At 43.5% G+C, this 26,616-nt stretch overlaps 1 protein-coding gene across 3 annotated transcripts in view; it reads left to right on the top strand.

Moving 5' to 3' along the window:
- The window catches only part of CDHR1 (cadherin related family member 1), a 49,517-nt gene that overhangs the window by 9,586 nt on the left and 13,315 nt on the right, over positions 1–26,616 (top strand). For all 3 annotated transcript variants that reach the window (XM_069796144.1, XM_069796143.1, XM_069796145.1), the window contains 12 exons: positions 360–505; positions 1,354–1,404; positions 2,738–2,827; positions 3,330–3,416; positions 5,119–5,235; positions 6,910–7,053; positions 10,068–10,146; positions 13,041–13,141; positions 14,905–15,108; positions 18,257–18,409; positions 23,044–23,208; positions 25,341–25,408. In XM_069796144.1, coding sequence (XP_069652245.1) covers positions 360–505; positions 1,354–1,404; positions 2,738–2,827; positions 3,330–3,416; positions 5,119–5,235; positions 6,910–7,053; positions 10,068–10,146; positions 13,041–13,141; positions 14,905–15,108; positions 18,257–18,409; positions 23,044–23,208; positions 25,341–25,408 — 1,405 coding nt within the window. The remainder of the gene's footprint in view (positions 1–359; positions 506–1,353; positions 1,405–2,737; positions 2,828–3,329; positions 3,417–5,118; positions 5,236–6,909; positions 7,054–10,067; positions 10,147–13,040; positions 13,142–14,904; positions 15,109–18,256; positions 18,410–23,043; positions 23,209–25,340; positions 25,409–26,616) is intronic.

Raw genomic sequence — 26,616 nt, 5'->3', positions numbered from 1 at the left:
GAGATTGTCACCCCGTCATACAACAGCATCGCTTCTGACTCGCCTGGGCTGAAAGTTAGTCAAGAGCTTGTCATCTCTGTGAACACTATGACGTGAACGGTGTCAATCTAGGTGCAGTTGCACAGGAAAGGGCCTGAAATGAGAGAAACCAGGACTGGCAAACTCGGTTTAACAAGTAGGCTAAAAAGTGGCAATCAGGACTATTGAACTGTCTGCTTATCCACATTTCCCAGTAAGTGGGTTTGATTCACAAAAGCTTTGCCTGCTGCAGGGTAGCTAAGTTCCTAAGGAACAGACCGGTGAAATAATCACTGATTGAAGTAACCACAGGGAAATGTTGTTGAATGCCAATTTTTCAGGTACCCATGTGTACACTCTGAATGGAACTGATCCAGAAGGAGATCCCGTGTCGTACGGCCTGGCCTATGAAGCTGGATCAAGACGCTACTTTTCTGTTGACAAGAACCTTGGAAATGTTACGTTGATTGAGGAGCTTGACAGAGAGGTACAGTGAAATGGCACCACTCTGTGTGTTCATGGAATTTCCTTCAGTTTAATTTGATCTGTGGCTTTGCACGACAATATCAACTTATTTGCCCCTGAAATGTGTAATTGCAATTCTGAGACATCATACTTCACCCATCACATTGTTTTCCAGTTGACTTGTGCCACTGACACTGCTATAAAATTTTTCAGCAGCTGTCTGTCCAGCTTTTGCCAAAAGAGAAGTTTACTCTTTATTCCTATCTTCCCCTACACACACCCCATTCAAGAGCGAAGGGGCAGTTACAGTCCTCAAATCCTCAGACAGGGGACGCTCCTGTCATTAGGAGGAAGTAGAGATTTGTGTAAGCAATGTTCCAGGACACTTCTTTAGTTATATCATAGCTCTTTAGCCCATGTAACCATGTGGGTTGAAGATGTTCCCAGCAATAGTAGCCTGAAGGCATCCTTACTCTGGGAACACAGGCATTGAACCCTTCATGTCTCCTTCGCAGGGAAGGGTGCGCAGTACTTATAAAACCCTTCAAAATACTGTATACTGAAACAGAAGAATTGTGAACCAATTGTGCCTTTTCAGGGAGTGTTTCTTGAAAAAGATGACTGATTTTCAGTAACACTTTACAGGACAACAGGGATTCCCAGACCAACCATCTCTTGACAGTAGCCACAGAAACTCCAAGGAGCCCCACAGCTGGAGACTCTGAGGGGGCTTCCTAGCCTCTGCTCTGGTTGCTTTGTGGTATTAGTTGTTACTTTCATCTGCCTGCTGAGACACGTTTAAATCTGCAGTCCCTTTTCCAATCAAGGCAAACACCATATCTCTAAAAAATGAATTTTCTTGGTTTACAGAAGGAAGATGAGATTGAAGTTATTGTCAGTATTTCAGACGGCCTGAGTACAGTAAGTATTCAATTGTCACGTAGCTTGTCAAACTGTCTGTCCCCACGTACCTCCTCCTATCAAACTACCTTACAGGGACTATCTCATTTTATCAGAAAACATAACCTCATTAGAATCTCACCTCCTGTTTCAAGAGCCACTGAAGTCCCAGTAACTCAAGTCTCACTCCAGCTCTTTGCTCAGTTATTTGAGAATAATTACAATGTAGTGTGAGCTGAAAGACTGGCTTAGTGGCCTGCAGAATTACAGCAGCTTCCTATGAAGTTTCACTGTCAGCTCAGTAGGATTCATACCTAAGAAAGATCTGGAGGCTTTTTGGAGAAATACATGACATTATAGGAACTAGTGTTGGACACCCAAGAGCTGACTGTCTCTCCACCCCCACAATGTTTCTCTAGCATGATGTTAAGAAGATTTGCTTAGGCTAAGGTGGTGGGGGTTTTCTCATCTGCTGCTGAATAAAGCTTTGATCACATCTAATCATTAAGGACTTATCTGAGGCATTGCACAAGCATCCAGTCCTAGTTCTACAAATTCCCTTGGCATTTTCAGTTTACGGACAGATGCTGTCACAGCCAGGATATTACTCTGCCAATAAGAGGACATGGGCTTCATCACTAGAGATGCCACAAAAGTGGGACCCTCTTACTATGCACAAGACTGGATAACTCTAGAGCTCTTCCTCATCTCAAACAAATTAATAGAGATTACTACAACAAAAATTTGGGAGGTCCCAGCCTCCTACAGGCACAACTGCCTTGGCAACCTCTGTAAATAGGAAATAATAGGATCACATCCACATGTCCACTTGCAAACAGCCAGGAGGTTTCATTGGTCAAATATGTTTGCTTCTGTATTTTTAGAAAGAGAACACACAATTTGTTCAAGATGGATTGTTACATATTGGTAGCATGTATTTGTACATCCAAATTATGCATGCTGTTAACCTAGTATCATGATATCAAATGCGGCATTAATGAATGCTCTTGGCTGTCAGGTACCAGCTTATATATTCTCATAAAATACATCATGGTATCTTGAATGCCATAAAGAAGAAGAAAGACTTTTGAAAATCAGCCCAAATCTGTAATTTATAAAGTACTCTGAGACTCCTTGTTTAGTTTGGAGATATCTAGGTGTTCCTCACAGAGCAAATGCTTCTGTATTATGGGATTTTCTGTATTTTCTTTTATGTGCTCAGTTTTGGTAGTGCAAAGATATTCTATTATAACATAATTTTTCATTGCCTTTAACTGCACCTTAGTTGGCAAACGAACAGGTACATGTTGAAAATCAGCTTGAGTCATAATATATTCTTCATATTCTACTCCAGGTTTCTGAAAAAGTCAGGATCCTTGTAACGGATGCTAATGATGAGAGCCCGGAGTTTATCAATACACCTTACATAGTCCAAGTCCCAGAGGTTGGTGAATTTCCTTTGCATACTGGAAGTATATTTCAAAAGGATGTAAAGAGAAGCTAGTATGTTTTCAGTAAAATAACAGGATGTGCAGGACTAACTTCCATTCTTTTGTTTTAGGGTTTGGGTAGATATTTAATATTCACTGCAAACTTAGGGAATAAGTCTGTAGGTAGTTAAGGTGTGCTATTTTGTGGGTAAGCTCCAAGATGCGAGTCATCGGGAGTTTTTAGAATTGACTTCAGCGGGAATAGGACGCGCTCTGTCTTAGCTGAGATTTTCTGTCATTTTTATTCCAAAAAGTGTTTTTTTCCTTCTTGTTCTTCTCCAGTTTCCTTCATTTTTAATCTCTTCCCTCTTTTATTTTGCTCTTTGGTTCCCTCGGTGCATTTATATTCTTTCTACTATCATTCTCTTTTTCTGCCTCCTTGCATGCTCATTTTTCATTTCTTCTAACTCACCTGGTTTTCCACTTTGTGTGACTGGTAACTCTTTCTGGTCACAGAACGCTCCCTCTGGCAGCAGTATCTTTAAGACTGAGGCAGTGGACAAAGATACAGGTTCTGGAGGAAGTATCACCTACTTCTTGCAGGTAAAGTATTACCCGTACCTTCAAAAATCATCTTTCATTTACTGAGATCTCAGAAATCAGGTTAAAAAAAGATTTTGAGGAGTGAGCCTGCTACTAGTGTCTATAGGACCAATTTCGTACCATGCACAAGAAAACAAGCATTGACAAAATGGATATTGTCAAGTTGCAAGCAGCCAAGTGCACTCCAGCAGGCAGGAGGAGGAGATGGAGTTGCCACTGTCACTCCTATGTTTGCCAGCAGGACTCCTCGTGGCAGGGCTCTTATTAGCCTCTTCTTTGGAGTGACAGGGAGAGCAAATCTAACTTGTAATCTTGTATGCATATGGGATTTCTAAAGCATGAAATAGATTTCTTTAGAAAGCAAAATGCGCTGGAAACCTGAATGTGCACTTTGGTGTAGCAGGCTGGTACATAACTGAGACCTGGATCATGGTGTGAAATATGAGGTACTAAGTCTTCTCACTGACAAAGCTGTTCCTGCTTGAAACCAGCCTTTCAGTTATTTCCCGCTGGTGAAGAACAGAAAGAGCTCCGTATTTAAAGCTGAATTTCTGTATTACAGACCTTCTGCATGCCAAAATGGCAACTTTTTGCATTATATCCTTCAGATTCCTTCTTCCCACAAGCAGCTTTGTCCAGATTAGTTGCAGTTCCCCTTATTCAAGAGGCAACAGAAAAAAAAACAAAAACCAAAGCCAATTTGTTGCAATATTTACTTTGGATACAAATATGGATATGGAAACAAGTTGGAAGGTATTTACACAGCACTAAAGCTAATCCTGTTAAGAGTTTGGGCATACTCTGAAAGAACACCTTGAGTGCCTTGTCGGAATTTAGTTTTGATTTCATGAATTATGATCCTTTTAAAATATAGTATGTGCAGGATGCAATTTTGCACAGGGTTTTTCCACTAAGCTGGTAGCCTGTGAAGCCAAGGAACAGCAATTTCAGACTTCTATGTCTAGTTGATATATCTGTGTGGCAAAAATCTGTGTATTTGTTGAAAAAATGTTGCCATGTCTTTTGGCACAGTCTCTGGGAATTCTCAAGTTGCACAGAAAAAAACCTCTCCGAAAGTCTGATGTAGTCAGGTGGTGATGTCTAGTGAAAAGGCCAAGATTATCCGACAGTGGCCATTGTATATGGATGCCCAAATGGAAGTGTGTTTATAGGTCCCTCCAGTCCAGAAGAATGGAGGGAGACATTTTTAGCCCTTTTTGGAAATCAGATGTCTTTTAGCTATTATTTGTATATCACAAAAATCACCAAAACACCACTCTGTTGACAACAATCTATGCATGCAAACTTCCTGCTTTTTTTTAAGCCAGTAGAACTTTGAAACACTGAGGGATAACACCTTCTTTTTTCTTCCTTTTGCCCTCATCTTTTTTTCTGCTAAGGCTCCCTACCTCCTTCCATGCAATGAACTGTGTTCACCAAAGATTTCACAATGAAATACTCAAAGATAAAAAAAATCTACATTGCAGGTAACTGATTTATTCTGAATAATGAGAGACTCGTGGTTGGTTCATGAATTGTTCATGAACACACAGAGGTGAAATTCATCAAATACATTATTCACCCAAACTGTATCATTATTCTAGTCTTTTCCCTTAGCAGATGAAATAAAAGATTAATCCCTACGGCAATTTTATTTCCATACCTGTGATCTCTCGCTGTTTCTTCTTTTCTTTTCTTCTAGAACATCCATGCTAATAAGTTTACAATAGACCGGCACAGTGGTGTCCTGCGCATCAAAACAGGGGTCACCCTGGACTATGAGAAATCAAGAACACATTTTGTCATCGTCGTAGCCAAAGTATAAAGCTTTTATCTGAAACTAGAGGAGGTGGGGGGTTGCATTTGGGTAGGACCGATCAGTTCAAATACAAGTGTGACTTAAAGGAGTGCTGAAACATGAAGCATAACATTGAGGCGGCAGAGTCACTCCCTCTGTAAAAACTGGAGGTGTGGGGGGTAACACGGAAAAGTGGGGGAGGAAAGGTGACTGGTGTCTGCTGCTGAACAACATCTGGAGGCATTGGGGAGTGGGTTTCCCACTTTTGCTCGGGCCCCAGTGCCAGGATAGCGAGCCCCACGGCAGAAAGTCACCTGTGCATTTTGAGAGTCCCCTAGAAGGGAAGGGCTGGCGTTTGCAGCCCCAGCTTCCAGAAGCATCAGCCCTTGGGCCGGTGCAGGTGCTCAGGGCTCCCTCGTGCTGCCCAGGGCATGGCTCCACCGCAACAAGGGCAAAGCCCGGGCAGGCAGGCGGTGCGGGTTGCAGTCGTTAGCCACAGTACGGCACAGGGCACAGCTGGACCCGGTGCAGCACAAGTGACCGACTTCTTTTCTGGAAATATCTGTGCACGTTTCGTTCTTTCGGTTCTCTGCTGCCTTGTGGCAGGAGCTTATTCAAATCCTGCAAATATTGCTGCACATCCCTTCTTGCCACCGTCATTCTCAGCAGTGCTGCGCCTGTGGCACGGCTGGGGATACATTAGGCATTAAAAGTTTATGGATTCTGAAGTAAAGTCGCTCAGGATCCTGTGGGGACCTGTCACACAGACTCGCATGGGTGGAAAGGGGATGATTTTGCTGTTACTTATGGGGACTTTGAGTTTCTCATGTTTTATGAAAAACGTACGGATCTTTTTATGTATTTATTTAGCCGGGGTTCATTTGAGGAGAAGTAACAAATTTGGCTTAAATGCTGCCTTTGGGGCAGTAAGGAGGAAAAAGATGAGCATATCTTTTCCAAAAAATGGAATTTTTAGAATTGGTACAGCAGACGTGCTGAACAATTCACACTCATACACCAGCATGACTACTGACCTCCAGCCGGTGCTCTGAGGGTGTTAAAAGCTTCTAAAATTGCGAGTCATCTTTCTGATTGGCTCTGCTGTATCAGTAGCACAGAGTTGATTGTAGACAAGTCCCCAGAGACTGTTTATACACTGTGGCTATCTAACAGTTCTTGGCTGCACAGCTCCTCCGTGCTTTCACTTTATCACGTAAGAGTCCCTAGGAGATTTCGATCATGTGCACTGTTTAATTTCCCCCTAGAAATGTGCTACCTTGCTACTGTGCATTGTCTTGTGTTTTTGACAAGACTATGTGTGGGATGAAAAGCTGTAGACCTTAGTCGCTAAATTTTTGCATCAGTTTCAAGCATTCTTTTTTCCCTGAAAAAAACCTGAATTCCCTGTCCCCCGTGTTGTTGATAAAAGGTCATGTATGACTACGTATATTGGCGCGACCACTTTTAAGATAAGAAATTACTTCTGAGACACTGCAAGCTGTCTTCCTAATCCGAGAGGGAGCAGGACAAATGGAAAAGAGAAGGGAATAGGGCAGCAGAGATTAATCTGTGCGTTGAGAGAGAGAAGGGATTTCTGGGACTGTGCTTCTGAAGGCTCATGAGGTGCATGCAATGCCATAAGCTGATTTGCAGACATGTTTTAGCAGAGGGATCTGATGATGACTTCTCTTCTAGGATGGTGGTGGGAAGCTCAGGGGAGACAACAAAGTGTTTTCAGCCACAACAACAGTTACTGTCAATGTGGAGGATGTTCAAGACACTCCTCCCATGTTCATCGGGACTCCCTACTATGGATATGTCTATGAGGATACACTCGCAGTAAGTGCTGGGGTTTACCTGTAGGAGAACAAGTGCAACCTTTCATATCTCAGTAAAGATAGCCCTATGGTTTCTAGCACAGGCTTTATTGGAAACTGGGACCTAAACTCTGATTTGACCCCTAGGTGAAATGAGCTGACCAAATCTCAGACTTGTTCTTATTTACATCCATTGCAAATTTGCCATGCAAGGCTTCCTGTTGCTGTCGTTCAAGTCAGAAAGGATTCTGCCCATCTACATTGGTCTAAGCCCAGGCAGTGACTAAGAGTTCTTCTGTAGCTGAGACCTGCAGAGGCACTTGGCTGAAGGCTTAAGCGGGTTGCCAGTTACCTCACCTGAACTCATCATGCTAGAAGCCTTTGTGTGCTGTGTGGTCTCACGGTGCTTTTATTTTCTAGCTGAACAGTCTGGTACCAAGAGCTGGTTGTGCAAGGTGTGGGGAGAATTTATGCCCAAATGCTCTAGACTCTTTGTGCTGTCCCAGGGACATCACCTAGGGAGAAGCAATCCTGATATCCCCAAAATGCAGGGTACTTTCTGCTCAGTGATGGCTAGATAGGCAGAATGGGCCAGGAAGTCCTCCAGGCCTAAAACCCACCAGATTATCAAGCAAGCAGGGGCGTTACACCACGTACACGTGGGGACACTGCATCTGTCAGCATGTGTCTGCTGCTGAATATACCACTTTGTATGTATCACAGACACACACAGAGTCCAAGGAGTAACACCAGGCTTCTGGCTGTGCCATCACCTCAGAAACGCCTAATGGCAGATTCACTTAAAAGGGAGCACACAGCTTAGCAAATTACTTTATTATATCCACCGTGATGCTTTCAGCCACGTATTATTCTTGCAGCTGCAGACTAATGAATTTTCTCTATATCTAAACAGTGGCATGATACTGTGTATAGATCCGCTTTCCCCCGATACATAAGATTTAATTAACATTTTCTTCATATGTAGGACAAGAAATGGTATCTCCTCATGACATTGCCCAACCCTAGACTATTGATCTCTTTGGCAGTGTGATTGCACACTGTTCACCTGATCTTCCCTTGACTTTCAGGAAAGATTGTGTCTTTACTTTCTGTCCAGAACTCCAATGCAGCCCTTGCATGACTGTATATTGCAATTCAGTGCTTAGGCTGTTACATTTCGGCAGGGTGGAGAAGTAATGCTTGTGTACTTTGCAGATGTTTGAAATGAATGCTATTATGTATATTGATTTATTCTGCATAGTTACATATAGATCTTGAAATAACTATCAGGTGCACGCAGGAGTTAGTGTTTACTATGGAAATGGGAGGCAATAAATGTTAATTACATCCAGCCTAAGCTCATAACTTACACCATTATGATATTGTAATGATGGAAGCACGAATTCGTCCTTCCCACTGTGGGTTTTGCTATTAGAATGAACTCCCCAGAGAGAGACGCACTAGCTGATTTTAGTGTTGCTTACACGTTTGGTGTTAATTTTGTAAACTTGCTTCTTTTCTCCTTGGTGGAGTTGTCAGGATTTACAAGTACTCTGTCACCTTCAAAGGGACTGCACTGCGTTTTGCCCAGTAGGCAGAATTTATTGCAGCTTCCAGCATAAATGATAATAAATACAGTTCTGTATTTCCAGTTGCTCTTACAGAACCTCACTCTTGTTTGAAAAATTCACTCAAGGGTTGTCATGAAAACGTTCCTTGTTGCCATTTGTGATTAACTGACAGTTACTTCAACATTCTTTGTTTTTGCAGCCCCAAACAGTACCACTCTAGTTCAGAGGCCTAAATCGCACAGCTCATTGCCACTTGGGTGCACATTTTAATGCTGACAGTCATCATCCCTCTGAGTTGATAGGAGTAGTCACACAAGCAAATGGTCTCCAGTACACAAGTTCTATACGTATGGCCCACGGCCACGTTACTTGCACAGAAAGACAGTGAAGGTTTAAGGACAGTTAAATCACCATAATTTTCATCACAATTTCATGCCCTAAATGTTCCCTGGGCCAAGTTGCTTTGTGATCTCTGCTTTCTTTTGCTGCCTGTCTGAACTTAATTAGGCAGGACCAAAATGAACTGATGACTCCTCAGCAGCTGCCTGTGTCTCGGCACACCGTGTAGCCACGGGGCATGCAGCAACACCGGGAGCCTACGCAGCAGCTACCAGAGGGTGTCTTGGTACTGACCCAAACTGACCCTCGGGCCTCAGTTTGGTTACTCCAAATCCTCTGTCGAAGTCTGTGGCTCAAGGTAGGCGTCCCTGGCCACGGCTTCTGCCCCTGCGGCAGAGGCACCCTTGGCCACGTGGGGTATGCAGCCATTTCACACCCACGCCGCCGTCACTGCCATGTGGGGAGCAGCGCAGTGCTCCTGCCGGTCCTCACCCAAAGCTGAGTTGGAAAAAAGGAGGAGGGGGCCGAGCACTGGGTGCACCGGCACCGGTCCCTTGGCAGGCGCACAGCATGCCCTGAGGCTGTGCCAAGCCCTGGCCCCCCTGGGGCAGCGGAGGCCCAGGCACGGCAGCAGGTTGCCCAGGCACGGCAGCAGGTTGCCCAGGCACGGCAGCAGGTTGCCCAGGCACGGCAGCAGGTCGCTCTGCCGTCGGTGCAGGCAGCGGCACGGCACTGGCAGCAGGCTGGCGAGGGCAGGCGGCACAGCGGGGTCCGCAGGGAATGAGCAGCAGCAGGGGCGTCCCCACCTTGCATGGAGGTGCAACGGGAACAACTTGCGTGGAGGTAGTGCGGGAACAAGTAAAACTATCGATGGAGGACCAACACAGAGTTGGTCCGAGGAGTAGCATTCAGCTCCTGCTCTGCAAAGCCAAGCACTGATTTTTTTCTGGGTGGGAGTCAATGGCCCTTGCTGTGTTCCCCATAGAGCACAAGCAAAATTACCCACTCTCCCTCCTACACCTCACTGCAGAAAGACTTAACAGAAGTTCGGTTTATTAATACACAGTTGCAATTTCACCACTCTTTGATCTGAGCCCACAGACTGTGATTTCCCATTTCTCCCCAGGGCTCTGAGGTCCTTACTGTTGTTGCTCTTGACGGAGACAGAGGAAAGCCTAACAGTATTCATTACTGCATCGTGAACGGTGAGTAGACCTGTCTCGTCTGAAATCTGAAGGGCAGTCGAAACTAGATCTGACATTGAATTAGAATGGGATATGCTAGAGTTTAATAAAGCTGAGACAAAATCTCATGAAATAATGTCAGGTACCTCAAACAACTCCAGGGCCCTGTCTACCAGAGAACAGCCAAGATACGATTCACTGAGTTTTAGTATCTGCTTCACAGAACTACGCTTGGAGTTGTTAATGTTGCTGATTTGTTAGGCATCAGTAGCCTGCTTGTCATTTCACGAAGCGTAAACAGAGATGCATTCACTGCTACTGAGCACCTCTATCATTTAATCTGGGAGGCAAGAGAATGCATTGGGAAACCCAGACATGGTATTTAGAGGGATATTTTCATTAATACTGTGATTAAAGTGGCTAAACGGTCAAAGCTCTGATTTCTTGGAAGAAATTTTATTTACCAGTGAAGAGACACTGGCTGTACACTGCACTGGAAGAAAGTAAATGTTATCAGAAGATTAATGCTTTTCATCAGCTATTCTGAGTCTGTTGCATGTCTTTCAATAGCGTAAATGTGAGACTTAGCTGAATTGATGATTCATTAGCTGGCGAAGTCAGCATCTTAGCTGAACTAAACCCCAAGCTACAAATTTAGTTTTGTTTGGTTCTCTCTTCCTCCAAAACAAGACCTCATGGCAACTGGGAACCCCAGCTCCCAGGTGTGAGAGATCCCAAAATTTCATAAGAGAAATCTGAGGTGTAGTTGCAGAGCTATGCAGTAATTTCTTCATTGTGTTATGTGATCTAAATAGCAAGGTCTAGAGAAGACAGAGACGGTTGCATTTGAGGTTTTGCCTTGATGTGGCATGGGATCCATGCTGAGGTTCCTTCTCCTCAATGCAAGGGAATAGATAGAAGTGGGTAAAAGGAAGGTGGGAACATTGAGAAAAAAAAGGTTGCAGAAGAGAATAGATGGAAAATTAGAAAAGGTAAAAAGAAAGGTGGAGAATGAAGAGTAAAAACAAAGTAATTGGGATGAAAATATACTAGACAAGGGAGAAATTGAGTAAGGAGAATAAGCAAAGGCAGGTGAACCAGGGAAAATGTCAAAGGGAAATAGGATTAATGAGGAAAGATACTAGATTTCCAAAGAAAATAGAGGAGGACCAAAAAGGTGCTATGGGATAAAAAAGGTAAGTGATTAGGAAAGAGTGGAAAAGATAGAAGATGGAAGGAGATGACAGACAAATAGCACAAAATACGACTTAATGGAGAGCAGGCTTTCCTCATGCACATTAACACAGGATTTTTTTAGCATGAAATGGAAAAGAGGGGAAGGGAATATGCTTTTAGTGCATAGAAAGTTGAAGAAATGTATCGAGAACAAAAGATTACAATAGGTTTCTGCCCCTGCACTTCAAACCCTGGCATTAGTCATGAGAAGCCATTATTCCAGTACCTGCAGGCTAGGTTGTCAAAGGGCAAGAAAATACTAACAGCAAATGGGAAATTATTTATTCTTCATAAGCATTTTTTATCCAGGGAGTGTAGGATAATTTTAGAAAATACTCCAGTTCTCTGAACACGCTGTATGAAGGAACACACATAAAGCTACATACTCTGAGTTACCAATTTCCCTGTGATAACTAGACAATAACATGAAGTACGGTGGCTTGAAACCACTATTGACTTAAGCTTCTTCTCAGTCAGGATGTACTTTCCAGGCCAATGTATCTTAATAATTGACCATTGTATGAGTCAATATCTGTTCAATGTTGTGTCTAGTGTACTTTAATGAAGTTGCGGTTATTGCAGGTATTAGCAAAACGGGATTCTATCAAATGGTTTAAAAGTCAGCATTGGAATTGAGTTAGAGAAAAAGAAAAATGACTGGGCTTTCAGGTCATCATCCTTTATTTCTGAAGGCTTGATCTCCTTCCTTGTAAGGGTTTTCCTCTCTTCTCCTTTCAATGGTAGGCTCTGCCACAAAGCGTTGGCTGTGGCCAATACTGTACGTGAGCTAGCAGCCAGGGGTGCCCATAGCCCCCTGGCAGAGCAGGGCAGGGCCCCTGAGCTTTGGCCGTGATGGTGAGGTGGCTGCAGACACTGTGGTGAGACACCGCTGCCTCTCTGCGAGCTGGCGTTTGCTACAGCACAAATCGACCAGGTCTCAAGGGTCTGCGGCCCTGTAACTGATCTTCTGTTCAGATCAATGGGAGTTAGGTCGGCGGTAGCAAAGTCAGCCTGCAGCCCTGTCCTGCCTGTGTCAGACTCTGCCTCGGGGCAAAATGCCTGGGTTTCACCCCAGATCCTCCAAAACCCCTCTTTGCTCAGGACAGCCTTGCAAGAGGCTGAGAGTTTTTTAACAACTGAATTTCTAAGGCCAGAAGATGCTTCTCCGGAGATGCTCTCTGCAGAAGGAGTGACTACGTTTTTCAGACATATTGTCAGGCTTCTCACCTTAGCTGATATTAGTCAGAGAAATGTTCTTGTTTCTCAGAGACTTAATTATGCATTTGCTAATTAAAATGAGGAATGTCTATTTTTGTCTAAACCAGCATAAAAAGAAGACAGCATAATAGAAATGAATACCAAATTTGCATGTCTGCTTGCTGAGGCTTGAAGGGAACCTGACCAGGGTAGGAAGAGGAAAGTGAGGGCAGCTGCCCATAGGGGCAGAGCTCTACTAAGCCGTTCCTAGGGGAGGAAACCCTTTTGGCCCTCATCTGTGTTTTCATCTCACTGTGCCCAGGCATAGCAATGCTTCATTTTTGAAATTTGGCTTCAGATCTAATAGATACGGATCCGCATATGGACAAAGATGTGCTTGATGAAGTGTATGGTTGATTGCTCATGCTTGTTCAGAAAAAGGAAGTGTGGCATGTAACTAGAGCATCTTGGTTTTATTGCAGGAAGTGAAGGTTCATTCGAAATCGGCAACACAACTGGAGCCATTTCTGTTATTAAAAGCCCAAATCAGCTCAAGAAAGAAGTGTACGAACTAAAAGTTCAGGTATGTTCTGTGGCCTCTTGAAGACCATTGGTCTTAAATGCCATGAGTAGGCATGATTTTCTAAAACAGCTCAATTTATAGCTGACTCTACTTGTTTTAGAAACTACCTCCTATATTTGAGCAGAGTGCCAGATAGTATAAAACAGAACAAACTGCTTTTGTTGCTTGGGATATTTAGTGTCTCAAATTACTTCTTTCAAGTGAAGTCATCTTGTCCTAATTTTATCTCTGAGTCTAGAGAAATCCACGTCCTTTACAGTATGTAGATAACTGTTCTCTGTGTTTTCAGATTTTATTGCTAAACTGGGAATTAATGTCTTGCAATCTCTATGTGATGAGATAGGTAACTGTCAAATCTATGATTAGTAATAGGACTGGGGTAGATCATGCAATGTCATATCAGTATCCACTCCTGAAGCATTGATCAGCCACATACAAATTCATGCTAACACCTTGATGAGCTAGTATCAGTGTGACAGGCTGCATTATTTGAAGCGGTTTCTAAAGACCAAGAGTTTAAAACTGTAGAGTTAAATTGTGAAGACTATATCAGTTTTCTTCAGCAAAAACATATTACAAAGACAAGAGTTTGTCATGGTAAGGACAATATTGTCTCAAGGCAGCTCTGATGCCTTGCACACTGCCAGAACCAGTGTAGCATCTCCAAGGGCACTTGCTTGCTAGTGGGCTCAAGCAGCTTGCTGAACATGGGAGATCATAGAGTTCCCGTTGTCTGAGTTAAACTCTGGCACCATTTCTTCCCCTAATCTCTCTGGTTTGCTGCAGTCTTCTAGTGCTTCCCAGATACAGGATTAGTTAAGCTCTTGCAAGCTTTTCTGATCTCCTAGTTATATCTGTGGCGACCCCAGAGCTCGTGCAGGCTACAAAATCTGTCTGAGGAACCAAAAGGGTGTTGTATTACCCAGCGTAGGTAGTGACAGGCACTTCATTTACCAGACTAGCATCTTCAGAGAAATTTAGCAGTCTGGTGCCTTTGGTTTTGAGCCCTTTGAGCAAAAAAGCATGTTAGAGAGAGCTGTTTTGTTACCAAAACACCAGCTGGAGTTTCTGTCCTGACAGAAGAAACGTCTTAGGTTCAATCCAGTGAATCAGGCTGCATGTTGGAATTGTTGAAACCCAGAGAGATTTGATCTTTCAGTTCAGAAAAATGACAGCTAGGTTTGCTTGTCTCTCCAAACTATATCCAGTCTAAATTAAGCTCGTCTAGACAGCAAAGCAGAATTGTAAATCAGGAACTAAATCTCAAAAAAAAAAAAAAAGGCGTGTCATTTTTCTTGTTCAAATATTTGCCTGAATACTGCAAGTACAGTTTTTCTCACGGAGTTTTCAAGGCTGCAGTCCTTGCAGCAATGTGAAAATCAACTACATGTGGTACCACAGCAAATTTAAAGATTGTCTTCCTTTTCTATTCTGTCAAAACTTTAGGCAAGCAATTATCTTGCCTCTATTAGATTATCTGTCTTTAGAGAACTGTTTTCACCTGGGGTGAGTTACTAAGCTCACAAAATGAGGAGGAGAGTTTTTTCACTGGGGCTTTATTGGGACTGGTTTATTACCATAATCTTCTAATCATCATAAACTTCAGTGTGAAATGGACTGAGATTTCTAGACAAATATAAAGCTGTGAATCTTCACACAAGCTAGTGTGTTAGGGTGATTTGTACATGCAGAACAATACCTGAACATGGAACTGAGGAAAGAGTATACCCTCATCATTCTTCTCTCTCTCCTGTCTGCTACAGGCATCCGAAGTCAGTCAGGAAGCTGACATCTCGGTGTACGCTTTTGCCACGGTGACTATACGGGTGGTCGACCTCAATAACCATCCACCAACCTTCTATGGAGAAAATGGTCCCCAGAACAGGTTTGAACTGACCATGTACGAGCATCCCCCAGAGGGTGAAATCTTGAGGGGATTGAAGATTACAGTCAATGATTCAGATCAGGTAAATGGAAACTTCGTGGACTTTGAGTTTTCCTGCCCTACTTTCCCAAAGACTAGGAAGAGCTGTCAGATGGGGAAATGTCATTTTAGGAACTCAACTATTTCACCTGCATTCCCCAAAGGCCTAGGGCAGACAAAGTAGTTGTAGGGTCCATTACCACAGAGAGTTTAGATCCAGAAGTATACTTAGTCTGTCATATACTGTTATGTCGATGAGGAGTGTGGTCCTAAAGCTGCAGCCCAGTTCTTGTGGTGACTAAAGTTGAACAGTCCTTACGAACTTCCGCTAACTACTGGTTACATTCAGCTGTTGTCAGTGTAATGTCCAAGAATGTACTCCCTTTGGAGATTTACTTAGAGTTTCCGATCACTTTAGTAGTAATTTCAAGTGCAATTGCTGTCTGTATCTTCTCAGCCCCTGCTGGAAACAATAGTCTATACCCTTACATTGGTTTTATTACAATATATTATCCTTCTGGTCCTTGTGTTACAGCCAGAGTCTGCAGTGCATGCTTTGATAAATCATTCCCACTGGAGTGATATTTTTAGGTAATCTTAAAAATTATGCCAGAGCCAAACTAACTCTAACCAGATAAAGAAAGAAAGAAGACTCCATCCATCTCAGCCTGCTATCTTACTGACCTGTGATGCCCGTAGATACTATGGTGATGGTTGCTATAGGGATCCCTAAGCTAAATACTGTATGAATGGCATCCATCTGAGTTAGCCTGAGGTTAGGCAGTGACAAGAGAAAAGCTTAATGCATCTGAGAACTATTGGAAAGCGCGCTCTTATATAACTGTGCTCAGTATTGTGCTGTTTTGACTGTATTGTACTCTATCATACCCACTAGCTTCTTCCCCCTCCCTCCTGCTGCTCTGCAGCAAGCAGATAAATGACTGCTTTCAAAGCAGTGCTACGTCTATCCTGCTATTGTCACGGGGGATGTTGCTGCAGAAGGAAAGAAACAAAACCCATCTCTTCTATTTAGAGACAAAATATATAAGTATCATATGTAGGCTGACAGTATATTCAGGCTGCAAGTTAGGCTATAAAATAAGCAGAAAACATTGCCAAATACACTGTATAGACTTCTCAAGAAGCTTCCTAGTACAGTGTAAGGCATCACTCGGGGGGGGGGGGGGTGGAGTTGGATTGCTTTTCTTTTAAGGCATAGAATACAATGGTTTCCCTTCCACGCAAAAGGACTATATAGAAGAAAATTAAACATATGTCTGTTTCTGTCACAGCCATTAGTGACTCTTTGTTTTGGGGGAGTGAATGGTACAGGTGAGGAGGAGGAAGCTGTGGGCCAGGTCTTTTTTAGGCCTACAGTTTGATGGAAATGCCACCTTTACTTGCAAGAACATTACACAGAAATTTCTCCCCCAGTCCTCTTCATCTGATAGACACATCTTAGGGCTCAGTGCTGTTGTTCCTTCAGTCATACCTGTGTCCCATGGCTGTCTGCTTGGAGACATGCAGCAGCATGGCTTGCTCGGAGTGGATCTGGGTTCAGTGGACATCACTGTCAGAAATCACTCAGCTCTCAGAGGGAGGCAGTTCTCTCCCCGCCAGTCATGTACAGTCCCAAGAGCAGAGCACTTTGTAAGGTCAGATGGTCCGCTTTCCCCATCAGCGCTATTTTCCTTAGTCCAGCAGCTCTGGCTTTGTGTGTTTGGCTTTACTACCCAGCAAAAGAGAGCCTGTTGCCACCTCTGTAGCTGTGGGGGTTTGTATGACCAAAAAATGCAGATGACGGAGTTTGGATCCAAGATCATTCTGTTTCCCTTGGGGAACTACTGCTGAATACTTTTCTTCACCGTGAGGGTGGTGAGGCACTGGAACAGGTTTCCCAGAGGGGTTGTGGATGCCCCCTCCCTGGCAGTGTTCAAGGCCAGGTTGGATGGGGCTTCGAGCAACCTGGTCTAGTGGAAGGTGTCCCTGCCCATGGCAGGGAGGGGGTGGAACAAGGTGATCTTTAAGGTCCCTTCCAACCCAATCCATTCTATGATTCTGTGATTCCTCCTGACATGAGCTAGGGTTGCAGCAAGAACTGCTCATAACAAGCCCTCCAGGGATAGAGCTGAAAGTAGAGTTATCTTATTTGAAAGTTATTATTAGAAATTCTTCATCTCAAGATTTATGCTAGGGGGAGAACATGGCACCAGGCAGTGAATCTGGCTGGTTTGTCACAGTGTAAACATGACATTTTTTGAGAAATTGGTGAACTCAAAGTTGGTGAAGTGGACTCAGCTCATTTTCCCACCTCCCCTGTAAGGCAGAAATATGAGAATCCCCATTTCATCTTTTCTCTTCTGTGCTCCAGGTAGGTTTAAAAGAATTAGTCTGGCCAACTGGCTCTGGCTGACTCTTCCCAACTCGCACACAAGTGGTGGTAACTTTTTAGATACCGCTGCTTCCCATGTCCTCTCTGGCTAGAAGGTTTATCTATATAATGGGATTTGGCTTCTTACTTCACCTGGAGCTGTCAAATGTGTGTCAGATTTTATTCTGCACAAGTGGAGCTCCTCTCTCCCCCCAGGTGCATCAACTTTCAAAAGGTTTAGTGGCTCTAACTCTGGACTAGCTTAATGTGCGCAGTGCAAATTGTGGAGTACTACCTCTGTTTGAAAATTGCACGTCTTTGTGGCTCTCCATCATCATCCCAGGCTGTGAGCTCTATGACACAGGCTGGGTTTTTGAGGGGTCTGTTGTCCTGACTCGGGCCGTTCAGTTGTCTTTCCCTGGCAAGAAGCAGGAGGAGGGAGGACTTGCCTGCCAATGTGCACGTGGTGTCGTCTCTGTCACCTGCACTAGCTCACAGCGTGTGGCACGAAGCCCAAGGCTGCTTGCCACAAGAGTCCATCTCTTAGCCTGTCCTGCTGCAGGGTTTTTCCATTATGACTGAAAGAATAACCAAGCTTGTCAATCTATTTTAAGAAAAGCTGTGTCCATCTTGTGACCGGGGCTGGAGAGATTATAGAACTAAGCTTCTTAGCAGTCTCTTGCCTAGGGGATGGAGAGCAGAGGGCTCTAAGCAGTAAGACTCATTCTAATTTTATACAGCGTGAAGAAACAGAGCTAATCTAGGCTGTAAGAAATGCATCGGTCACTGAAAACAATGCCGTATCTGCTTTTATTGACAGGGAGCCAATGCTAAATTCAACCTCCGTCTTGTTGGACCTGGTGGCATCTTCCGAGTGGTTCCCCAAACTGTCCTGAATGAGGCTCAGGTTACAATAATAGTGGAAAATTCTGCTGCTATTGACTATGAAAAATTCAAGGTGTTAACCTTCAAGGTAATTCTGCTTTCTGGGTCCTCTCTGCTTGTGTATATGATATGTGTATGATGGCTTATGTATCTGATGGGATTTAGCTTCTTAATCCACCTGGAGCTGTCTGATGCATTCATTGTCAGTGACATTATATTCCATGTAAGGGAAACTAATTTCTGCCTCTGGTTCGTCAACTTCCAAAAGTGGAATGGATGCATCTGTGGACTAATTTAGTCCAGTCAGTGCAAAATGTCGAGTATTATCTCTCTGTGGTAACTGCACATGTTGGTGTCTCTGAGTCATTCTAGACTGAACCCTAAGGGTGTTATTTCTGGTCTTACAATGATAAATTCACAGGATGAAATCCTAATTTCTCTGGAGCCAGAACTTTACCTGCTTAGTCCTAAGTAATTTGGTTCATGATCATGCTTTTGAATGTTGGCAGGCTGAAAGCCCCAGCTGACTGGAAGATAATTTCTGAAAATTGCTCACTGCCTTTGTCAGAGTGTATCTATTTACACGGCCTTTTGCAGACTGACCTGAGGCTGTCTCGCCATGCTCTAAGCCAGCCATACAAGAACCAGCTTTCATCCAAAAGCTGGACCCTCACATTATCACCTTCCCTGATGGATTCATTGGCTCATCAACAAGATAATTAAGTAGTCCAGTTTTGTGTCAGCTGCCTCTGAACATGAGTATAGATGGTTCAGTTCTGACTGCAAAGAATGGCATAGACAATCCCTGTAATTATTAAAAAAAAAATAAAATTTGCCAAAACTATCTGGCTGAGTATTAACATATGCTAGTTTTAATTTTGTACAGAAAGTAGCATTTTTTGCACAGTCCAGAAGCCAATTTCCTGGATTTTGTTCTCACCCTTGCTACATGGTTTGCTTTGTGTCCTTAGCAAGTTTCACGGCAGTAGGCTTCATGTCTTCTCTTGTAATGTTCCTTAGTCATTTTGAGCTTCATAGGTTATAGATGCTACAAAAATGAGGCATCATTACTGTATTAAAATGGAAGATTCTGAAAGGGCTATAAAGTGCTACCGAAACTAATTATAATAAGCACACATTTATTCAGGTTAAACTACCAAAAGACCAGTAAAGAAGTTACACATGGCCTCCTCATGAATACTAATAGAAATCAAAGTAGTTAGTGTGATTGTCATGAACACTGAAAGAATTAATTACCAGGAAAAAGGATATATATTTTTTTAGCTTAAGCAGTTATTCTTTTTTTTTTTTAATGAAATTATTTCTACTGGAGAAAGACCGTAAGGCTTTGCTAAAAATGCAGAGCCTTTGTCTAGATTCCAAATGAAGAAGGTGCAGCTGGATGATATGTTAGTAATATATGGCAGCAAATACTTTATAAAGACCTCATTGCCATCTCCATTTCCCTGAAAAGTTCAAATTGCTTCCTACCCAGTTATAGTTGCCAATGTAGTCATTCTGGTTAGAATTTTGGATGAAATATATTCTTATTTCTATTCAACATGTATGCCACAGAAGCTTTGAGAAGCTATTTTCAGGGGTTTTTTTCTGTAAGCAATGATCCCTCTCCTCTGGTTTGTTATTGAACAGTAAAATGCCAGAGAGGAATTAAAGCTAATTTGACTGGGAGAGGCACTGAAAAACTACCCGAAGCAAAGGCTGCTAGAGAAAATCTATCTTCCATTTAGGGCTGGCTCTTAAATGTAGTTGGTAGTCAGGACCTCCTTAATTTTCAGCTGTCCAAGAGCTGGAGCGGGTTTCCCAAGGTGTGGCAGCTGTGGTAACTCATACCCCTCCAGCCTGGCCTCTTACATCTCAAGTGCCTCTGCCACAGGGGCCAGATATTGCTGTCCCACCTTGTCATGGGCTGACATGCTTTGGGGGCCAAACCTCCTTCCTCCACCTCCTTCAGCTTAGAGTACATCCTGACTTGACAGGAGCCTGGACCTACCCCTCACATTCTGTAGACGCTCACATCTCCCGCAGACAGGGACCAGATGAGGCTGCAATTATGTTCAGTTGCCAAAATCAAATTCTGTTTTAAAAATTTACCTGCCACTTCTAAGATGACATCTCAGTTTGCTCTGCTGGCACTTGTATTAACTGTTGATACATGGTTCTGTGAACTAATAGTTTTATGCTGTTTTTTTTCTCTCTCTGCATAAAACAAACAATACAGCTCTGTATAAGACATTGCAGGCAAGTAAGCTGACAAAAATCCCTCCCTGAAGGAAGATGTTGTCAGCATGTTGACATAGCTGGACTATGGCTGCTAAAAGGAGAGGGAATAAAAAATGAATGTAGAAACCAAAGTAAAAATACTAAGCTCTCCTAAGGTATTCTAAGATGGGCTGATTCCAGCAGCAAAGATTATGTCACTGCAGATGTTATAATTTAGTTATAGCTCCGTGTGCTTGATAAGCAGTAAGATTTTTATCTCTGTGCTGCTTTAGGAGCTGAGATTTCTCACAAGCAGGTTTTTACTGATGTCTGTATGACTGTCCCTTCAAAAATTTCTTTTGCTGTAACATCATCTGAGACTCCCAAACACAAAAGCTAGCACAGAGGCGGAGTGACCAAACTCCCCTTTTAGAGCAGATGTGTCCTATAGCAATTACAAGCAATCCTTCAAGATCAATTTCTTCGAGAACCCTTTCACTGTTTATTTCCAACCATTATAAATGTTCACACAAGAGGAACAGCTCCAGGAGATGATACTGAGATAGCCTTTTCCATGTCTACTTAACCTGCTCCCTGTCCTCCCCAAACCCTGTCACCTCTAGGCAATACAAACTTCTCCAAACCTAGCAGAGCAGGGACTTACCCGATCACAGCACGTGCCACCGCTGGTGTGCGTCACCTGCCCCACGGGGAGCTGTGACATGTCGGGAGAGAGGCTGAGCCCCTGTCGAGCGGCACGGGAAGGATGAGCTCCCACAGCCCTCGTCTTGGCGAGGAGCTGCACCAGCGGAGCAGGAGAGGCTGCGGCAGCCCTGCTCCACCTTCCAAAGCTCAAAGCTCACTTAGGTATTCACCCTCTTTGAGAGAGCTCCTGGGACATGTGTCTACTGGGAATTAATTAAAACCCACGCAGCTGGATTTTTCAGCTGAGCCTCTCATATCTCAGTTAAATGTCCTGCTCACAGTCTATTAGTGGTGCGCTGTCCCCAGTAGGTTCCTAGAGTCCTCCTGCTTTGTGTTAACTAGGTCTCTGCCCAAGCATGAAAACCAAAGGGTTGACCATTGGTCATTGTGTTAGTCATTTGGGTTCAGCCCCTACAGAGCCCAAGACTGATGTCCTAGTGCTGATCCCGTGTGATGCAGCCACCCGTCAGGGACCAGACGCCTGGGCTGGAGGCTGTGACGGGCTCGCTGTCTCTCCGTACCTGTTGCTGAATCTGCTCTTTCTTGCTCAGTTGCACCCCACCTGAGCAATAGGCTTGCTGCGCTACCAGCTCAGGCTTCCTACTGACATTCCCCTAATCTACTGAGGAGCAAACAGAGACACAGGAGAAACGCTGCTGCTATTTCATGTTAGGCTAAGAATAAGAGAGAAAACATGTGGCGCTAAGTAGCTGAAGTCCTGTGGAAAAGTGCTTGTCTGAGGCTTTAGAGGTGACTCACCAAACACTTGCTCAGGCCTGTTCCCAGGCGGGGATCCGAGAGCTCCCTGCTGCCTACTGAGAACTGCCACACGCCACACTCCTGGGTTATCCTCTTCCTTCTCCGTGGTGGCTGCCCTTCCCTGCATCAATTAGCTGTGCATTAAGGGGCAATGTAAGAAACCAACTTGCTAACCCAGCAGTGCCATCCCTCAGCTGAGGCACGAGATAGGCATGGGCTAGTGTTAAGCTCTGCTGACAGCCAGCCAGAACACCCATCCTCCTGGCTTCTCCGCATCCCTGGTCTTGCTGTGTGCGGTCGCCTGCCCTTTCAGATGAGCAGAGTTAAGAGAATGTGTTATGCCAGAGCTCTCTGTTCCTCCTCAGAGACAGTGAGGCAATTCAAAAGTCCCGGTGGGCATCATTTGATAAAGTCCTAATGAGCATGAGGCAGCGAGGGTAGAGTCCCAAGAAGCCTGGTGGTAGGAGTTCTCACAAACTTTGTGCAATGGGATTCTGCTGTACACGCCTGATCCCTGACCATCCTGCATTTGGGGTGGGGGTACTGCTGCTTCCAAACATCCCAGGGCACTGGTTCTCTCATCTCTTTATCCTGTTTGATGCAGTTTATTGCCCTGACTTCTTTCCTGATGAAGAATTTATGCTTCCTCTGCAAAGGATCATGATTCAATTTACGTGATTATTCAAAATTATTCAGTGCTTATGTTTCCCTAAGTTCTAGGAGCTGCCCAGGGATGGGTGTTTGCTTGCTTCTGTTATGGCTTTTCGAGCTGTGTTGGTTAGTTATGACCAACCGCATCTGTCATGTGAAGTCTAATATGTATACACAGGTTTGAAGTCCTCTTTCCACAGCTTGATTGCCCATTGCAAGCATGCAGAAACAAGCCTAGGCTGCATACTGACCTAGCTCATCATCTCCCTGTTTTTGCGCTGTCTGGTCCAACCAGGCTAAAATGCACCAACGTGCCATGGGTAGTGGAAGGAAGCTCCTTTAAGAAGTATTAATAGCTGCTTTGTAGTAATTTCCTGCTTTTCTCAGCTTCTTGCAATAGAGGTGAACACACCGGAGAAATTCAGCTCGACAGCTGACGTAGTTATACGCTTGCTGGATACCAATGACAATGTCCCGAAGTTCTCCTCAGACTACTACATTGCCAGGATCCCCGAGAACTCCCCAGGGGGCTCAAACGTAGTTGCTGTTACAGTAAGTTTCATTCATCTCTTAAGAAATGCTCTCTTTTCTAGGTGTCTGTGGAGACAGTTCAAGTACCTTAAAAATAGTGGACAAGAGGCATGCAGCAAATCTTACTCACCATTCAGCTTCTGGACTGAGCTCCATTTCCTTTCCAGAATCAACAAAAAACCGTCACTTCTGAAAAAATAAAGTTTTAGGCAAACATTTTTCAGAACAACAAAATTCCTTTGTTTTTTTAATTAAAGGCCATCTTCTTTTAAGACAAATCACATGGTCTGGAAGCACTAAGAAAGCCCCAGTCTAATCAGTGTCCAGCAGGAAGATTGAGTTATGACTAAGTGGAATTGGATTTACTGGATTTGCTTGCTTAAGAACGATTAAAAAGAAAACAAGATGGCTGCTTAGTAGGTATTAGTCTCCTCCTCCTGGGAGGAATCTGGCCACTAAATGCATAATTAGGCAGTTAATGAAGGCACGAATATCAAATTAAAATGCTTAGAGCTGAGAAAGAAAGATCCCTATGTAAGTATCCTCTCACAGTGGGAAAAATATGCCCATAGATTTTCCAGTATCTCACATTTTCTTAGAAAGAAAGTCTGGGTATTACATGGGCCCTATATGCTGGAGAAGCATTTCCAGCCATTGGTGTGAGCTGTATCTCTTTAATGCAGCTGCTAGGACTGGAAACAGATCTCATGTCACCAAGCCAAGAAAGCTCCTGGCCATGTGGGGCTCAGTGGGTGATGCAAGTCACCTTGTAGAGGCCTCACGGGTAAGGATGATAGAGGCAGATTGCCAGAGATCTCCAGCACAGGCTGGCTGCAAGTAAAAATATATGAAATAATCAGCATAATAAAGTGCTGAAAGCAAATTTTAGGGATGGAAGAATGAAAGAAGTGGAACATAAACGATACAGAAAAGGTTATTAGAGCAAACTAATAGGAAAGCTGTAGAAAACAGAGATTCCCAAACATCGCTATCTTTGCAGCAAGAGGAATAAAAAATTCTAGGAGGTGGACAGCAAAAAAAGAAATTTTTTAAAAGTTTGCAAAAGCAACAAAACTAGCCATTCTGAGCCAAGGTGCACAGGACAGCGTAGCTGAGGAGTCCGTGTAAAATTTACTGTCATGTGCTGTCAACTCAGTACTTGACCCAGATTCACAAATACATTTGACAAACTGAGATAGTCCAAGTACTCAGGATGGCAATTCTGGCAGAAGTCCCAGGCGTGCAAATATTTTAGGAAAAGTTAGGCAATCCTAAAGTAGACTGTGGTCAAACTTATGGGGTGAGAGAATCTGACAAGCTCATGTCAAAGAACTAAAAACCACCTATCAGTAGGGCTGCAGGTGTGTTCCAGTTTTCAAACATTTAAATGGGAAGATGAATGAATCAGCCACTGCCACCACGAATTTTGATGGCCAGATACAACAGTATAATGTAACACCTGCTCAGAGCTATCAGAGAAGCAGGAGCTTGTGGGAATAGCTGTTACTAAATCAATAGCTTTCCTAATCCTGAGCTAAGAAAGGAAGCCAACAAGAGTCCGGAACAAAGATATCATCTGGTGTGGTATCTGCATTACTAAAAGTCATACAGGCACAAGAGTGATTAAAATATAAACAAAGCTGAAATATTGTGTATAGATCGAAACATTTGCTATGCATTACTTTAAATTGAATCAATTAAACAAGCAGAGGCTTAAAAAATACTCTATATAAAGTAAATAATTTTGTCTAGGGAATATACATTAATATTTAACTGATAATTAGGAAAGCTTGAGAGTGGGCAGTTTGTTCGTGTCATTGAGATTAGCTTCATCTCTGTTAAAGGAAGGATATGTTAAATATCAATAGATGGAGCCATCTAGTGGCTTTCTCCCTGCTGGAGCCTCCAGGCGCCAGCCTGGCCGGGAGACAGGCGGCATCTTACCACCTTCCCGGGGACAGCCAGTGACATTTCTTTGTGTTCCATTTTGCAGTTTTGTGGGTGCACATTTGTTATGTGATTTCCTCCTAAAAATGTGATAGCAAAAAGAGGGAATAGCATTTGGGTTTTTACATGGCCTGCTGTTAAAAGAAAAATGAAGCATTTATTTTTGCAATTCAGTAAAGATTACTCTCTTATTTTCTTTTCTTAAGGCTACAGATCCAGATTCAGGGCTTTGGGGAGAAGTCAAGTACTCTATCTATGGAACAGGAGCAGATCTGTAAGTAAAAAAAAAAAAGACAACTACATAACCTCTAAGCAGAGTTTTAAAAGAATTTAAAAAGAAAAAGAACAGGCTCATGCTTGACCTGCTCATTTCCAAGGACATTTTATGCCATGTTCTTTATGAATTCTGTGAAAACAACGACAGAAAAACTAGTGTGATCATTAAACACCTGCTTCATGAACCCATGGAATTTTACCCGCAAGCCCCCAGACATAAGGCAGCTGAAGTACCAACACACAGGATCTGTTCCATCACCATTTGAAAAACACTTGTAAGAGAAATAGGAGGTTTTGGTGTAGTTGTTGTGAAAAGTCAGTTCTGGGGGGAAAAAAAAAATCCCTTGCTCTGTCCCTTCCCTTTCCATATACCTGTACAAATAGTTCAGTTTCAACTCTTGTCAAAATAAATCAAAGAAGACAAGACTTTCAAGAATATAAACTTTAACTTTGGAGGCCAGCTGCATTGGGTGTTCAAAGCATTTTATATATTTAAACCTAATAGTCCTGCATCAGGGAAGAAGGGAATCTGATGCTTACTTGATTTTGTAGGCCTAGCTCCCTCTCCATGCCTTTGGGGACAGTGCTGGGGTAAGAACATCCTAAAACACTGGGTTCTCCCGTACTGCTTCCATCCCAGCAGTTGCCCTGGCCTGTTGGTTGGGGATCCCAGCCATGGCTAGCATCACTGGCCATCACAGATATTGCTGCTGGAACCTGCAGCTCCTCGACATGGTGTGCCTGCAGGGCAGAATACTGGAAATAAATGAGCTTTTCAGGCACTCATCCCCAGAATCCGTTTTTCTCCGTACATTATCCACCTGGAGTTAAAGCTGAACTCTTCTTGTTAAGGTGAAAGCCGTTTAGAGGCACAATCAAAGTCCAAAATCCAAGATGTTAAGGATGAACCTCTTCTGTAGCCAGAAGGATACACATATGGAAGCATTTCCACGATGGATTATTTTGAGCTCTTCACTAAGTCCTTAAGCTAGCTGCTAACTGCATAGAGGCAAGCAGGCAAAGGTCATGTCATGCAGGCAGACCTCTTACGTTTAAAATATAGCAGCTGGTGCAAAGAAGCTTGTGAAGGTTGTTGATGAAGGATTTAGAAAAAAATGACTGCAACTTTATTCTGACTCGAGTTATGGGGATGCCCGGACTCACAGTTTTTATGCTGTTGAATGAGGAAATTAAGATGTGAAGACT

This window comes from Haliaeetus albicilla, chromosome 11, assembly GCF_947461875.1.
Source record: "Haliaeetus albicilla chromosome 11, bHalAlb1.1, whole genome shotgun sequence".
Lineage (NCBI taxonomy): Eukaryota > Metazoa > Chordata > Aves > Accipitriformes > Accipitridae > Haliaeetus > Haliaeetus albicilla.
Note: the sequence above shows the minus strand (reverse complement) of the source record. Positions and strands in the feature narration are given on the sequence as shown.